Here is a 16,572-nt window from a genome sequence, read left to right as displayed (position 1 = left end):
CCTTCTTCTTCCCAGATGTCACCTTCAGTGAAATGTGGGGAGGGGCAGGTTTTCCTGCTGGAGCCTCCAGCCTTCCCCTCCCTCCCACTTGCTCCAGAAACAGGTCCCCGAAGAGCAGGCTCTGTCTTCCCTTCAGGACAGACTGGGGGTCACGAGGCCCTTGAGCAGGCCGCTCCCACTGTCTTCCTTCTCTGTCCCCAGCCAAGACTGGCTGTCCCCATTGACACGGCCACAGTGTACTCCAACTGCTGAGCCGGGTGCCCGCGAGCTGCTGTCTTCAGGGAGGAAGCTGAGGCAGCTGGCAGGAGCGCTGGACAGCAGCCCATTTTTGGCAGCAGTGGCCTGCATCCGGCCGTCGCCTGCAGCACTCATTGGTACAGGGCCTCGGGAGTGCTGGCCTGGCACCTATGCGGCCCTGGGCGCTCATGGAGGGGTCTGGGGGTAAGTGGGTGCTGGCCTTTGCAAGCCATGCCCTTGGTAGAAGGGGTTTCTGTCACCCACTGAAGTGGCACAGACCTTGTGTCTGCCCCAGTGGGGCTGAGGCCGTGTGGGAGGGAAGCAGATAGTCATCTAAGGTCGGCTCAGGGGAGGCCAGAGTCCCAGCTGCTGCCCAGGGAACTCTTCAGTCCAAAACCTTCCCTTCCAGGATGCTGACTTCCGAGTGCTGATTTGGCTCCAGCCCAGCTTCCAACTCCAGTATTGGGTGGATGTAGCTTCATCCGCTTTTGTTGCCAGAGAGGCACACAGAACACAGAAAGGGTGGGGGGCTACCGGGCACACACAGCATGTTGCGGCAGCCGCGGCTGGGAGCGGGGAGCCAGGAGCCGTTGTTTTTAGTTTTTTTTACAGCACTGGTCTAGCATTTTAGAGCTAGAAAAAACCAAGAGGATGATGGTGACCATCTGTAACATCTCGTGTTTACTGGGCGCTGCTATGTGCCAGGCAGCAGGCTTTTTATCTGTGTTATTTCTTTTAATCCTCAAACAACCTATAATGTATATAGAATTATTTCTCCCTACTTTATAGATGAACCAACTAGAGCAAAGAAACCTGCTCAAGCTACCAGAAGTGGCAGAGGCAGGCTTTGAACCCTGGCAGGCTGGCTCCAGAGTTCTGATTCCTAACCATCCTGCTGGTGACCCTGCTTAATGAACAATTACCCTGTGTCTGTCTGGAGTGAACAGTTTTCAAAGTGCTTTCACATACCACTCCCTGCTCCCAAGCCCCAGAGCACGCTGTCATCCTCACGTGTTGAGATAAAGTTCTTTGCATGCACCTGCTTCCCCTGCAGAAAGGCACCCTCCTGGGGCAGGGCTGCAGGGACTTCAGAAGCAACCAGGGTCCGGCCCATGGTAGGTGTCGCTTGGAGAATGAATAACCCGAGCGAGAGAAGTAAGGAAGATATTAATGTCTCCATTTCACAGATGAGAAGACTGAGGCCAGCACCTGAACTTGTCAGCTGCCTAGGACTACCCCACACAACATTTGAAGCAGCGCTGGCTTGTTAAGGGACAGCAAGGCCCTGGGGGGCCTCTCTCCTGCTCCGGAAGCTAGAGAACATACCAGAGAGAACAAACACAGCATGGAGCCAGAGCCAACCATACCAGGTGCCTTGCTCACCTCGGCTGATCCTCTGCTTCTCCCCGGACAGGATTCCTGGTGTGTCGATGACGCTGATGCTCTCCAGCACGGGGTTGGGCAGCTGGGCACACACAAACCTGCGTGAACAGGAGGAAGCCTGCGGTGAGCCGCTGTCCTCTTGCTGCCGCTCATGCACCCTTGTTTCAGCTGCAAGTTCACCTCCCCTGCCCTGGGGCAGAGGTTCAGAAGCCTGGCTACCTTGCAGTGCAGATGCCCAGGCCCCAGGTCAGTGGTGGGCCCAGGATCTGTACTTTGAAGAAGCTCCCTGGGTGTTCCTGAGGCAGCCATATGTTTTGAAGCCCTGTGTCAGGGACACCAGGGATCCAAACCCCAATCCCTGCTCCTGTAGAAGCACAGTCTGGTCGGGGAGGAGGCATGTACGTGGGCAAACACAATACGAGGTATGATGGGACCAGCACCCCTAGGGAGGTCAGATGAGGGGCTCGGGAGATCCAAGGTAGAGAGATGGCTTCCAGGGACAGCTTCCTGGAGGAAGAGGCACTGGAGCTGAACTTGATGAATGGGTCACACCACCCAGAAACATTTATTTGGGCTTCAAAGAGCTATCCGAATACTAAACTTCACTATTAGAATAGTGTCAAGTCTTATTCAAGGAAATATTTCTAGTGCTACATCTGAACTTTCGAAATACAGAGTGGTAAACCTAACTTAGATCCTTCTTACTTCGAGCATTCTCTCTTCTAGCCATTTTTGGTAAAGGCGTCCTACTCTCCCCAGTCTATTATGTGGTCCCATAGTCTCAGGGAACCTCTGCTATGCAGTGAGATGGCTGCAGAGATGCAGGTTAAGTGAGGAGGCCAGGGACACATGGAAAAGGGGGTCGGGAAGGTTTCACAGGAGGCAGGACTTGAACCAAGTCTCCAAAAGATGACCTAATCCAATACGGCTGGTATCTTTTTTAAAATTAAATGTATTGGCATGATATTGCTTAATAACATTATATAAATTTCAGGTGTAGAATTTTATAATACAACACTTGATAAGATAGGAGAATGCCATGTGGAGACACAGACATGTGCAGAGGGAAGATGGCCATGTCACAACAGAGGCAAAGGCTGGGATTATGCTGCCACTAGCCAAGGAACAGCTAGGGCAAACAGAAGGGGGAGGAAGCAAGGAAAGATCCTCTAGGGCAGGGGTCCCCAATCCCTGGGCTGTGAATCAGTACTAGGTCTTGGCCTCACAGCAGGAGGTGAGCGGCGGGCGAGCAAGCGAAGCTTCATCTGTATTTGCAGCCGCTCCCCAGCGCCAGCATCACCGCCTCAGCTCCACCTCAGATCATCAGGCATTAGATTCTCATAGGAGCACCGGTCCCTGGTGCCAAAAAGGTTAGGGACCACTGCTCTAGAGTTTTCTGAGGGAGCATGGCCCTGCTAACACCCAGATTTCAGATTCCGGCCTCCAGAACTATGAGACAATAAATTTCTGTTGTTTTAAGTCACCTAGTGGCAACTTCTTATGGCAGCCTGAGGTAACTAACACAAGTAGGTGCAGTAAATGCATCACAGAAATGAGTGTGTGTATGTGTGTGTGTCAGAGGGAGAGAGAGAGACAGAGAGAGACAGAGAGAGAGAGAGAGACAGAGAGAGAGAGAGAGACAGAGAGAGAGAGAAACAACATTCCAGGGGTGTACACATCATTGAGGCAAGAATGGGAAGGTTGGAGTGGCCAGAGATGAGGCTGGACAGGGAGGTGAGACCCAGATCCCTAGGGCCTGAAAGTCACATTAAGAAATTTAGATTTTTATACTGAGGGCAGTAGAAACCCATCAGAACGCTTTAAGCAAAAGAATGACACGATCAGATATGATGGTTGTCAGTATATCCAGTTTGGTTCAACAGATATTTGCGGAGCGCCTGCTACGTGCGCTGTGCTAGATAACGGGGTAGAAACGTCAGTGACGCGGCCCCTGTCCAGTCGCAGCCCATGGTTTCTGCCATGCCTGAGGCCCAGCCACATTCCGGTCCTTAGATTCTGTGGCACACTCCACTATCCTCAAATACATGCCACGTTTTGCTGAAGCTCGAGGTAGGTGTCTGTCTCTGGTGACCATATTCTTTCATTCCTCGCTTTTATTTTTTTTTTCCAGTTTTCTCTGGAATGTCCTTTTTCTTTTTCTTTCTTTTTCTTTTTTAACTCTTTCGGTGTCATCTCGCCCCTCATTGAACACCGATGTCAAATGCCAGCTTCACAAGGGCCACATCAGTCTGCTTCTCTTGGAAGAGGATATTATTATTATCCTATTTTACAGATGGGAAAAGTGAGACATGGAGAATGTAGGTAATTTGTCTAAGATCCATGGGGCTATTTGGTAGGCTTTGAACCCAGGTCTGTTGAAGCCAAAGCCCATAGTCTTTACCTTCATACCTTGCAATACCTCCAATTAGAGAAAGTAGTTTTGAAATTTTTAAGTGCAATTCGCATGTAAAATTGTGCTGTGGATTTACATAAAAAGTGCGATCAGCATCGGCCTGCATTTTAGTGAAGCAGAATGATAACAGGAAGGCCCAGATCAGCTTGCCAAGGATTCCCTAGAGCTTTCTTCACTCGAACCATCTCAATGACCCTGGTGTCTGCGGGCTTACACTTGTCCCAGGGGAGAGGGGTAACCTGTCCAAGGCCACACAGTTAGTTTAGTAGGAGAGTCAGTACTCAAACTCGGGGCTTCCATCTTAAGCACAGGGTTCTTTCCACCAAGTAAAAACGATGTCCAGCAACAGAGAAGAATCTTCTCCTCCCTCCTTCCAATCGAAAGTAAATCCCTGCTGTAGGACAGGCAAGAGCGGGAACCGATACAGAGCCGCCCTCTCTGCTTTTATTGGCGGGAGGCGCAGCTCTGGGGATGTGATTCAACTTGCTGTATCCTTCCCTGCTCCGTCCTTGATCAGAATGAGTCAGCCTAGCGTTTGCAGCTCCCACATCCCTAATCAATGGTGACTGACTCAGCTACATTCCCAGGAAGAAAGGGACAATCAAAAGAGACACAAAGTATGGAAAGGCATCGAGTCTCCCAAGACCCTGCCCCATGCTTTCCCTTCTCATACTCCAAGAAGAAGAACAGAGAACAGTCAGGGCATGTGCTCCTTCCACCCTCACCTGTTCAGGAAGGCATTGCCGAAGGCGTTGAGCTTCCGGAAGGGTTTCTTGGGGTCCACCACCAGGGCGTTTCCGGGGATGATCCCCTCCACCTCGCCCTGCATCACCGCAATGAAGGAGTCGGTGGTCGGCTCGGGTCCAATCCTCATGCCCGGAAAGTCCTGTTCCAGCAGGTACCTGGCAGAAGGGAGCACAGTCGTACTTCAGGGATTCTGCAGACCGGCCGACATGCGTGTCTACCACAAGGCAGCTGACGATGCACATCAGGGAAGAAGGGCAGATGCAGAGCATGGAGAGATCATGGCCGGGAGAAGTGACATTGTGGGGGTGGGATTGCAGCTGAACTTAAAACCTCAAATCTGTTTTTCTTGGTTCTTATCTTTTCTCCTCCCTGAATCAGTAGGAAAAACAAAACAAAACAAAACAAAAGCAAAGTTTGGGCTCAGAGCTAAAGCGTGGGTCGAAACTGATTCCTACACAGAAGACTGCAGCGTTCGGCACTGAAGGCAGACCATCCATGGACTCTGCGGTAGGTGGCGAGTCCCTTTCTTTGCTCTTCTTCTGGTTTGGGCAGTGAGAGCCCAAGGCCATTGCCCCTGTGCATAGCCCCCTTTAGAAATTAAGAGCGAAGGCACATGACAAGCCAGAGAATGACAAGATCAGCCTGTGAGAACAACCGAGCCCTTTAGAAAGAGATTGAGCTGGATTCCAAGGAGGAACCCAGAGCTGCCTTGGGTTGGGACTGGCCAGAGGAGAGTCCCAGGGCCATCTTCCAAGATCATGATGGACAAGGACCTAAGTGATGGGTTGACCAGCAAACACAGGCCCATGGGGGAAGTCCTCAGCATGTGCTGAGAACCCCTTAAACCTTGAGGGTGCATATTTATATTTAGAGGGAAAAATCAAGGAGCTTTGAGGAGAAGAGAGGTGAAGTCAGAGACCGTTAGTTGGGAAGTGACCCAGAGACCTCCTGGACCAGTGGTCCTCAGCCCGCTGCCCATCCAAGCTGCTGTGGAGCACCATCCTAGCTAATGGTGCCCGGGCCCCACCCCCAGGGGTTCCGACCCATTCACTCAGGGTGGGGTCCTGACCACTGGTCCTTTTTAGGAGCTCTCCAGTAGATCCAACATGCAGCCTGGGCCCACGGCCCTCTCATCTGACTGATCATGCTGCTGACAATAGAATTTCCACATGCCAAACACTACACTAATCACTTGGGGAACATGATCTCCTTTGGGCCTCACAGTAGCTCTCTCGGTAGATATTGAGGAGACTGAGGCTCGGGAGGGATCTGTGGCTTTCTCCAGGTTAAACGGCTAACAGTGGAGCTGGAACCCCGATCCATATCCGTCTAATACCAAATCCTTTGCTCTTCAACTGTCTTCTCCCCTGAGGAATCACTGCCAGCAAGAGCTGATCGAGGCCTTTCAGAAGGTCAGGGCAGAGCAGCCATGTCTACAGGGCCCAGGCTCTCTGCCCACCCTATGCCTCTCTGAGGTGGGCCTGGGGCAGTGGTCCCGTCCACAGAGTGGTGGCCAGGGAGACTTGCTGGGGTTTCTTCCAGCACATGGACATCCTACTCGTGCCTTCAAGAAGTGTTCTGAGCTGTGAGTTTACTCCTTCATTCAGGGCAGTTTGAGTGGGGTTGCTATGGGCTCCTCCCCAGGGAGCTGGTAGAGTTGCTGCTGCCACAGAGCACTGCAGCTCAGGAGGCTAGTCCTGCACACCCGAGGGCTTTAGGTTGTCTCGGGATGCCCTTGCTCTCCCTCCAGGAGCCCAGTCCAGCAATCTGGTGTGAAGGCAGGCTCTCCTCCATCAGAGGGCCATTTTGGAATCTGGCACTTGGGCTGTGGGTGAGGATACATCATAACAGCTGCACACCTGGGCAGCACTTCCTGCTTTCTCAGTGTACCTTCTCCTTCAGGGCCTCCTGGGAAAGGCAGGCAGTCTCAGCGGCCTGGGGCCAGCAAACCTGGTTTCTCTAACCACGAGGGATATGCCCTTCAGAAGGTACTGGACCTCTGCAAACCTCCGTATCATCCTCTATAACGTGGGAGGTAATAGTTCCGATTTATCAAGCACCTGTGATGTGCCAGGCACTGTTCTAGACTTTCCATGGATTATATAATCTCATCTTCACATCTCCTCTGAGGTGAGTACTATACTCCTTATCATCAAAGGGGCCTAATAAGAAAACCCACCTCATTGGGTGTTCTGAGGGTTAAATTAGTTACAGACCTTAAGCACTTACATCAGTACCTGGCACCTAGATTAGCATCCCATTTTAAAGAATTGGAGAAAGAGGTTAAGCAATTCGCCTCGGGTTATGCAATAGTAAATAGCTGAGCTAGGATTTGAACCTGGCGCTTGGATTGAGAATTTATGCTCTTAACCACTAGATTTTCTGTCTCCTTTCCTGCCTTAGGTCCCCCTTGACCGGGAAATACAAAAGGGTTGAGCCCCACCTGGGACTAGAATGAAGGATGGGAGGAGGCCACAAAGGAGTATGGTTTGGCAGGAGGCTGGCCAGAGCCCAGGCCTTAGGGGAGAAGTTAGGCTTTGGGGCCCACAAACCCAGCTGACTATTTATCTCCACACACATCTGCCCTGGGGGTTCACATCTAGGCCTCACTGACTGGGGTTTGGCATGCAAAAGTTGTTGCTATTAGGTGACCAGAGCAGGCCCCAGGCCCACTGGCTCTAAAAGGACATTCTTGAGACTTAAAAATAGTAGGGACAGATTCCCCTGGGAAGAAGTTGCATGAGAATCAATACCATTCCTGGGAAACCCCATCATTCTGCCTGTGTGCTGGGAGCAAGTGCTCAATGAGCACCTGGGTGAGAAGCCCTAAGCAGGGCCCTGCAGGGGGTGGCGAGTGTAAATTCTGAGGTGGGGGTGGGAGGTGGATATCATCAAAGCCTTGAGGAAAAGCTGGCATACAGAGGAGTAGAAAGAAAGAATTCTGAGGCAGCTTCGAGAATGCCCATCCTACAAAGCCAAATGGCAGTGATGAAATACCTTCTTGACCCAGGCGTCTCAGATTCCATCCCTGAGAAACAAGCTGTACCAGCAGATGAACAAAGGATGACGCTTCCAGATCACAGGGCCACTTCCTGGGATGCTCTGGGGCTGCAGCCTGAGTCAGCGGGGAAAGGGCCCGGAGGTGGGCCTGCTGTCCTGCCCTCTTGGCTAAGCCCACATGACCCCGAACTCGCTGACCACACATGGATCTAGAGAAACAGAGTCCAGCAAGGCCACCAGAATGTCCAGGGCCACGGTGGAGCTAAGCAGAGAACTGGAGCTGAGTAAATTCTCAGGGACATTTGAGTATGGCTTGCAGCACTGGGTGCTCCCTTAACAAAGCCACCACTGTGTCCAGAAAGGACAACCTATTGAGGATCTCATCACCGCTGCTCTATGGGAAGTGATACGAATCGCCTCTGTTGCCAGGCGAAACCGTTCCCACGGCAGCAGAAACAAAGAAAGGTTAATTCAAGCATGGGCGAGGTGACCACCCCTGCACACCGGAGGGCTTTGGCTTGCTTGGGGACGTCCGAGGATAAGGAGGGACACAGCAGGCTGTTCAGGGACCTTTACCTGGATGATTCCACTGAATCTGTCCCACGAGCACTGTGTGGGATGGCAGCATTATTTCAGTTTTGCAGTGGAGTAAATTGAGATCTAGGCTGCCCAAGTTCAGGGCTAAATGAATATATTTAGCGGCTCTAAGAGCTGAAAAGATTTTGGTGCACCCTCCACGCCCCCTCCCCACCATCCAATGCAAAATAAGTACTAAAACCATAAAATAGGTGTAAGGAAGTCTAACACAATTTTGATTTTTCCCATGAGGACTATGCCTATTTTTCTTCAGTAAATTCTTTTAGGACATTTTCCTCATTTTTTGGTTTGTTTGTTTCTGTGTGTCTTGCTTGCCTGGCAATCTAAGCACGTGGTCTGCTTTACTGGTGACCTAAGCACCCAGGGTAAGGCGTGGAGCCAAGAATCTTAACCCAGTCTGCCTCCAAAGTGCCCATCCACACAGCGGTGGGGCCAGACCTCAGGCTGCTGCTGGGACAGCACCCGGGGCAGGAGAACAGAGAGGCTGTTCTCCCCAAACAGTGGTGCCGTGGGCTGGGTCCCCTGCCTTGGCTCAGTTGGCGAATGCACCTTCATGAGTGGCTGCTCCATCACAGATATGACCTTGAACATGTCTACCAACAGCCCACTCGCTCAGTCTCTCTGATTTCTAAAATGGAAATAATGCTTGGTTTCTAACTAGCTCAGAGGAACAGGGTGGTTTTGAGATGACATCCATTGGTTTAGGGAAAGCAAAGCTCCTCCAGACATTTGCTCATATGAGCAGAGATAATAATTAGAGAAAACCAACACCTCATTGTTGCCTGTGAGTACTCAGGGCATTTCTGCCTTGTCTCCAAACCCTGTCCCAGTGTCTCCTTGTGAAGCCTTAACTGATTCATTCCCACCTCACCCCAACCTGACTTACCCTCTTCCTGAAAATCTACAAGCTCTTAATTTGCTTATCTTTAGTAGACTCTAAAAGGCACATATCACTTTCTGCCTTATATTATAGATATTCATGTTGTATGTCTGAGTCTTTGGTCTCTCTAAGCCTTGGGTACTTCAGCTTTAAAAGAGTCCAAATAATAATACTTGCCCTACCAGCCTCACAGGGTTTTAGGGAGACAGTAAAGCACCCCAGAGACACAAAGTGAGGAAGTAGGTGGGACACCTCCGATGGTGGAGTTGAGGTCTGAGTCAGTTCTGTGCTCCCCAGAGCAGACACCACTGTCCCTGGGGCAGCAGCCTCTGCCATGGGATGAAGTGACCCGAGTACAAAGGACTAATGGACACACGGTAGAGCCCCTACCCGCCTCCGCTTGCTGACCTCACCCTGAGCTAGGCCGGCTGCCTAGTCCGCTTCCCAGCACTGCCCAGAGTCCGGCTCATGCTCTTCCTTTAGGCCTCCCTGAGCACACTTCCCCTTCCCCTTCATCCCAACTGTGGGTGGTGCCAGACAAGGGTTTCCCTTACCTCCTGAGGGCCAGCCTCTAAGCTTCTTCTTAGAGAATCATCTAGAATGAGGAGAGGGAATGCTAAAGCCACAAGCACAGTGCCTGGAGCATAACTGGAGCTACGTTGGTTCTTTCCCCTCCAATTCCTGAGAGTAACTCTAAGATGTAGTTGTTCCTATCCACATGTTAGGGATAAGGAAACTGAGGTTCAGAAGGCTTAGGTCTTGCTAAAAAGCTCTCTTGGTTGGTACCTGGTGGATCCTGGATTCTGCTGAGCCAGCTGTGCTCTTCTCATGGCCTGGTCCCATTGTCAATGGTAATGAGATGGAGCCCTTTCTCCAGAGGTCCTTCTCCTCCAATCAGTTTCTCCTGATGACCTCCACACACCTGACTTTCAATGCAGATCTCACGCTGGACCTGAGGCAGGTGGGCCTACCTAGGGCCTAGCAGATCAAAGCCCTGACAGAAAAAGGACATTCATTGTCCTCAGGGTGGACAGGATAGGGTGTTTCAGGGACTGTGGCTGGCAGGATAGACCTCACGGAGGTCAGTGGGTCTACCTGGAATGGTGGCCCCTTTCTTTAGCCCTTCGGCTTTGCAGAGAATCACCTTTCCTGGGATAGTGATGCTGTAATACACGGAGTGAGGCCTGGGTGGCAGGGATGCCAGGGTGGTTAATGAGAGATGGAGAGCCACAGGCATGCTGAGTCACCTTTGGAGAGGATTCAAACAGCCCCCTACGGAATTAGGGGAGGTCAAAAGGGCTAGCTGAATAGCACTCCCCATCCTGGCCCCAGCAGCCCCACTAGGTGTTCATACTTCAGTTACCCTTGAGATCCGCCCAGACCCTCCCATGCAGACACAGGCAGCTTGGCTCTCTCTGGCAACCCCAGGCTCCACACCTGACTCCCTGGTCTTCTATTTCAGCTCTGCTGTGGTCCAGCCAGGCCTTCCTTATGGCCCATGAGAGCACTGGGCCTTCCTCAGTCCCTGGAAAAGCCAGCTATTCACCTCTGTGATCAGGGGGCCAAATGATGCAACGGGGGGAGAGATTCGAGGATGCATGCCAGCAAGAGGAAGCGTGAAGGGAGAAAAACAGCAGAAGCAGAAGGAAAGGCCGCCAGGGCCAGAGGGACACAGAGCTACTGTACTCCGAAGAGGCAGCCTGTGTTGGAAGGAGCAGCCACCAGGCCAATTTATTGTTTATTTTATTACTCTGGGTTGCCGGGCCTTAGGCCAGGGAAGTTATTTCAGGCAGAGATCATAGCACATTAATTAGTTATTAGAAGAATGTCCTTTTCTGCGTACACTTCCTGAGAAAAGAAATAGACCCCGCGGCAAGTACATATAACTGAAAGTGGGTGGGCACTCTGGAGGCAAAAGGCCAAAGGCTGGGGAATGAAGAGGCCAGTCTTTGTTCCCAAGGGAAAGGTCCCACACAGGTTCAGGCCAGGGATGGAGAGGATAATCACTGCACTCAAGGCGAGAAGCAGGCTCGGGAGGGGGTGGAGGGAAGGCATCTAAGATCTACAGCTTGTGCACCTAGCTACCCCAAGCCCAGCCTCCTTGCTTTGAGGAAGGGGTGTTGTACCAATTTACTCTCCTGGAAAGCAACTCAGAAATGTAACTCTGAATATCGAGATTAAAAAATAAAACAAACAAAAAGAACCACACAATCTTTGACCTAGTGATTTCATTGCTGGGAATCTCTGAGAAACCAGTCCAATCTGTGGAAAAATATTATGCACAGAAATATTCGGAGTGATTCTACAATAGTAAGAAAATCAGAAACAATCTAAAACATTCAAAAGAAGTAGGCTGGTGAAGTGAATAACTGCATATACATACAACAAAATATCATGCAGCTCTTAAAAATAATGCTTACGAAGATTCTTTGATTTATATGGGAAATGCTCATACTATAAGTGAAATAAATCAGCATACAAAATTACATTCTGACCTGATCTCAACTGTGTTATAAAATAGCTAAAAATACTGGAGAGAGAGATATATATATATATATGTATGTACATATATGAATGATATTTAAAATGGTTTTCCTCGAGTTGTGGGATTATAGGTGATTTTTTTTCTTCGTTCCTCAAATTTATTCTTCTCTTGCATATTCCAATTTAAAGAAAATAACTCTTCAGTAGATTTACTGAGAAAGCAGGAAAATCCGTAATTTGGTTTAGGAAGGCTTCGCTGCGCCGTGACCCCACCCGCCCTGCTGGTGCTCTCCCTCATGCGGGGGCAGCTTTTGCTGCATGAGCTAAATTCAGTTACTGACAGGAATGGGGAGAGAGAACTCTTGTACTTGGATGGTAAGAAAGAGGAGGGATCTGCCTCTTCCAGCTTTCCTGTTTCCCTCAGATAATGAATAATCTATGGCGACTCAACCCAGCCACTTTCTCAGACCCAGTTAACAGCCAGCATGACGCAGGCAAAACCAAGAGACTGTCTGAGACAAGAGGCACTTAAACCAGTCTGCTGCTTGGGGATTCTGTCCCAAGGGATACTTGCCTTTCCCCACCTTCCCTCCCATTCTGTGATTGTATAATAGAAACCTCCTGTGGCTGTGACCCCAGGCAAAGCCCCCAGGAGCTAAGGCACAGTTGTTAAGTGCTGGTGTGACAGAAAGAAGAGGCTCTAAATAACCAAGGTGTGTCCAGAGGGCCAGAGAAGGCTGTATAAGGGCAGGAGCCATCTGTGCATGGCCTGGACTTTCTGTGGGGCAAAATCCAGGCCATGCGGAAGACATCGAATACAAAGGAAACCTTGTAGAGAACCCAGGTAGGTACCTCTGGAGTGTCTTTGTACCTCTGGAGTGTCTTTGGTAGCAATGAGTGTTTGATAAAAGAGATGGATTAGGTCAGGGTTCTCACCCTAAGGTCCAAAGCGGCCCTTGGGCCCCTAAGGTTATATGTAAATTTGGGATATTTGTGCATTTTTCTAAAGATAAGCCACAGCTTTCATCAGATTTTCAAAGAAAATATTGATCTTTTAAAAAGTTAAGAAGCAATAAATTAGATTCATGGCTAAGGGCTCTTGTAGTTCTAACAATATAAGAGATCCAAGATAACCGGCCCATCCGCCCCCTCCCACTTCCCCACCTGGGTACCAAACTTCTTCAAAAATCACTCAGTCTCTCAGAGCTGCTGAGCCCAAAGCTGTCCACCCAATAAGGGCAAACTTGATCTGTTACACTGTTCAGCCATAAAGTGTTAGTGTGGAGCATGTCCTGTTTCCAGAAGACTTGTTTTATAAGCTTAGCAGTAGAGAAAATATATATCTAGAATATCCGTAATCAGACCATTAACTTAACTTTGCTGCTTTTCTTCCCATGCATCTAAGACCAGCATCCCATGTTGGCCTCACCCCCAGTTATATGACTCTGGACAATGCATTTAATCTTTCTATGCCTCAGTTATTTCATCTGTCAATTCAATGGGCTGGATGAGATCATCATCAATATCCTTCTACCTCTAAAAGACTTTAATATTATTACTGAGCCATGAAGATAAAATAAGGGAAAAGAAAAAAACATTGTTTGTAGATATTGCTTCTGTCCATTTACCAAGAGCTTTATGTAGGAGCTCTGCTCGGAAAAGGAAACTGATAATAGGACAAGTGACACTATCAGGCAGTGGGACCACAAGGTCCCCAGCCCATCTACTCAGCTGCAACTGTAAAGCACTCATGTGAGTGGCCAAAGCCTTTAAAAGGCAAAAGAAGTGGTCCTGGCCATGAAGGACATGTCTCTAAAAAGTGAGGGTGTAAGACACCCCCACCATCATAAAGGTACTCTTGGGACCAGAAATTTTCTCACTCGTGCCTCTTGGGCCTCGCTTTTACCATCCATAAAATGGGGAGAATAGGGATGGCTCTGAAATTGAACACTTCGAACAGACTACCTGAGCCAAGGTTCAAGTACAGTGGAGAGGCACTAGTAAGGATGCGGCAGAGGACCAAAAATGAAATTGTGGGGGTAAGCTTTGCGCGCGCGCGCGCGCGCACACATACACACACACACACACACACACACACACACACGCACACGGATTTCTTCAGATTTCAAGTGAAGGCTGTCCCCAGGCAGGAGGAAAAATATAAAATTGGGTGTAAGCTGTGCTCGCGCGCGCTCGCGCACACATACACACACACACACACACACACACACACACACGCACACGGATTTCTTCAGATTTCAAGTGAAGGCTGTCCCCAGGCAGGAGGGGGCACCGGGAGTGAATGGAAGGCCTAATCACTGGGCGGCAGATTAGGCTGCCAGGCCCCTAGACCCGCTCACCTGATGAAAGTGGTCTTCCCAGTGGAGTACTGGCCCACCAGCAGGACCATGGGCTTGTTGTCGAAATCAGCATCCTCCAGGGCGGGCGAGTGAAACTCGTGGAAGCGGTAATGCTCTTCCAGGGGCAGCAGCTTGCTCTTGTAGAGTTTCTTGAGCCCCTCGCTCACTGTCTGAAAGACCTCGGGGTCCTTCCTCCGGCGGTCGTCAGACCCCAGCCAGCTGAACATCGCGGCTGCCTCTCGCCCCCTGCACGCAGCCCCAGTGGGAGGGCGCGGAGCCCCGCGTCCTGGAGCCCTTGGCTCTTCGGAGGAAGATGCTCCGCAGGGCGGGCCCGCCGGGCTCGGAGTCGCGCCGCCGCCTCACCTGGAGGTCGCGCGGCTTCGGAGTCCCCAGGGGCGACGTCGCGGAGCCAAGAGCGAACTCTTCCCAAGCTCCTGGGACCAAGCTTCATCCAGCAACCAAGGCCAGTGGGAGAAAAAATATCCGGGCTGAGCAAGGAGAGTTCGATCTTGGAAATTAAAGTCAAACCTGTAATTAAGCTGCCAGATGCCGGAATTCGCGATCTGCCCCCAGACCTCTCCTGCTCCGGCCGGGGTACAGTTAGGGGATGATTCGGCTCCGCTCCTGCAGGGCCGGGCGGCTCAAGGGAGGTGGCAGCGCTGCCCAGCCCGCGGACAGCTCAGCATCCGCAGCAGCAGCCCGCAGCCCTAGGCGACGGTTTAAATGCCAGCGGTGCAGGAAGCGGGCTCGTGGAGGAAGTCCCCGAGTACTGGCAAGGCCGGCCTGGCCAGCGGGTCTCGGCGAGGAGAAGCTGAGCCGGGCGCAGCCATGTTTGTGGGCAGACGCTCCTCAGGGGACCGGCGGCCGCTGCCTGGGAAGGGAGGGATGCTCAATCCTGTGGGAACGCGCTGGTATTTCAGAGCCGGCCTCTGGAGGTTTGATTTGAGAATAGCGCCCTCTCAGGGACAGCTGCGAAGACAGAGTTGATCGGCTCATCACTCACTGCTTTCAAAGGGCCTTTCCTTTGCTGAGTTCCATTCCTTAGGAAGACAAGTACTCTAGTATTTGGAAATATTTTTCTTGGGGCACGGAAAGAAGAGTCCAATACCAGGTTACACAAAATAACCAACAATGTCACTACTCAAACTTTTCTGCTAGGTCTAGGGTGAAGTAAAAACCATTCCCATTCATTCATTCATTCATTCCAATAAAACAAAATGAGCAAAAGCCCTGCAGGTACTGAGCCCGTAATATGGGCTCACCGATTTTGGTGACTGTGGATACAACGTTGACCACAAAGATGAGCACGTACAAACTCTGTCTTCCAAGAACTCCAGTCCAGGCAGGATTTACAGAGGAGATATGAGCAGAGGGCCATGAGCTCACAGGGGGAGGAGGCATTTCTTTTGTGTAAATCATCTGAGGAAGGCTTCACAGAAAGCATGATGGTGAGCTGGTTCTTAAACAATGAATCTACAGTGAAGAAGGAAGACATTGCCGGCAGAATGAAGGGCATTTGCAAAAGCATGGGAAGACAAAAGAACTTGATGTGGTGAAGGCAAAATAAACAGTTTCACTAGCTAGAGTATAGGGTTCAGGAGGGTGAACGGGGGTGTCTGAGGCCAAGCATGAAAGGCTTTGCTTGACAAAACAGGAGTCATATAGGGGTAAGGAACTAAGAATAATGTTATTACTAATCACTGTTAACATTAGGTGCCCAGCATGTGCAGGTGCTGGGCTGAGTTCTCAGTGAGTGTTGTTCCATTTGATTTACACGGCAGCTCTATGAGGCAGATCATATTATCTCCAGTATCATACCAGTAAGAATGCGAGCGGGAACAGTTGGCCAGGAGTAGGCAAAAAGGGGCACATTGAAAGAAAGAAAGAAAGAAGACCTTTATATAATAAATCTTCTTTTGGTAAAAGCAGCAGAATACACTTCTATTAATTCCCAGGTGAAGAAATAGTCCATTAAGCACCATGAACAACCAAGGTGACAAGGCACATTGAAAGAAAGAAAGAAAGAAAGAAAGAAAGAAAGAAAGGAAGAAAGAAAGAAAGGCAGGCATTCCAATAGAAGAAATTTGGAGAAAGACACAAAATTTCCTTTTATAAAGAAGCTACACGAATGTCCAGTTAATACCAGAAAAGATGATAAACCTTATTAGTCATGTCTGGAGCTTGAAGAGGTCTGGGTCTGTCCACGGGGAGTCCAGGATGACCAGGGTGCCAGGGGAGAAAGAAGGAGCTCCACTGTGGAAATATTTCAAAATTTTAATAACCAGTACAGTGATGGTATTGTGTACCACTGAATGTCAGCCCTGAATATCTAATTTATTGAGTGCCTATTGACACATCTAACTTCAGCTCTCAAACCTGAAGAGTAGGAAATTTATCTTGTTTCAAAAAGAACTGAGTAATAATGCAGCATTTCTATATACTAACAATAAAGGATTATAAAGGCAATTTAA

The 16,572-nt window shown here is 50.1% G+C and overlaps 1 protein-coding gene across 1 annotated transcript in view; it reads right to left on the bottom strand.

Moving 5' to 3' along the window:
• Window positions 1-14,798, bottom strand: part of EHD3 (EH domain containing 3) — a 26,050-nt gene extending 11,252 nt beyond the window's left edge. The window contains exons 1-3 of the mRNA XM_006910363.2: window positions 14,102-14,798; window positions 4,759-4,935; window positions 1,621-1,718 (exon numbers count right to left, since the gene is read on the bottom strand). Coding sequence (XP_006910425.1) covers window positions 1,621-1,718; window positions 4,759-4,935; window positions 14,102-14,328 — 502 coding nt within the window. The 5' untranslated portion in view covers window positions 14,329-14,798. The remainder of the gene's footprint in view (window positions 1-1,620; window positions 1,719-4,758; window positions 4,936-14,101) is intronic.
• Between the last annotated feature and the right edge of the window lie 1,774 nt (window positions 14,799-16,572).

The sequence above is a fragment of the Pteropus alecto genome, unplaced genomic scaffold, assembly GCF_000325575.1.
Source record: "Pteropus alecto unplaced genomic scaffold, ASM32557v1 scaffold61, whole genome shotgun sequence".
NCBI lineage: Eukaryota > Metazoa > Chordata > Mammalia > Chiroptera > Pteropodidae > Pteropus > Pteropus alecto.
Note: the sequence above shows the minus strand (reverse complement) of the source record. Positions and strands in the feature narration are given on the sequence as shown.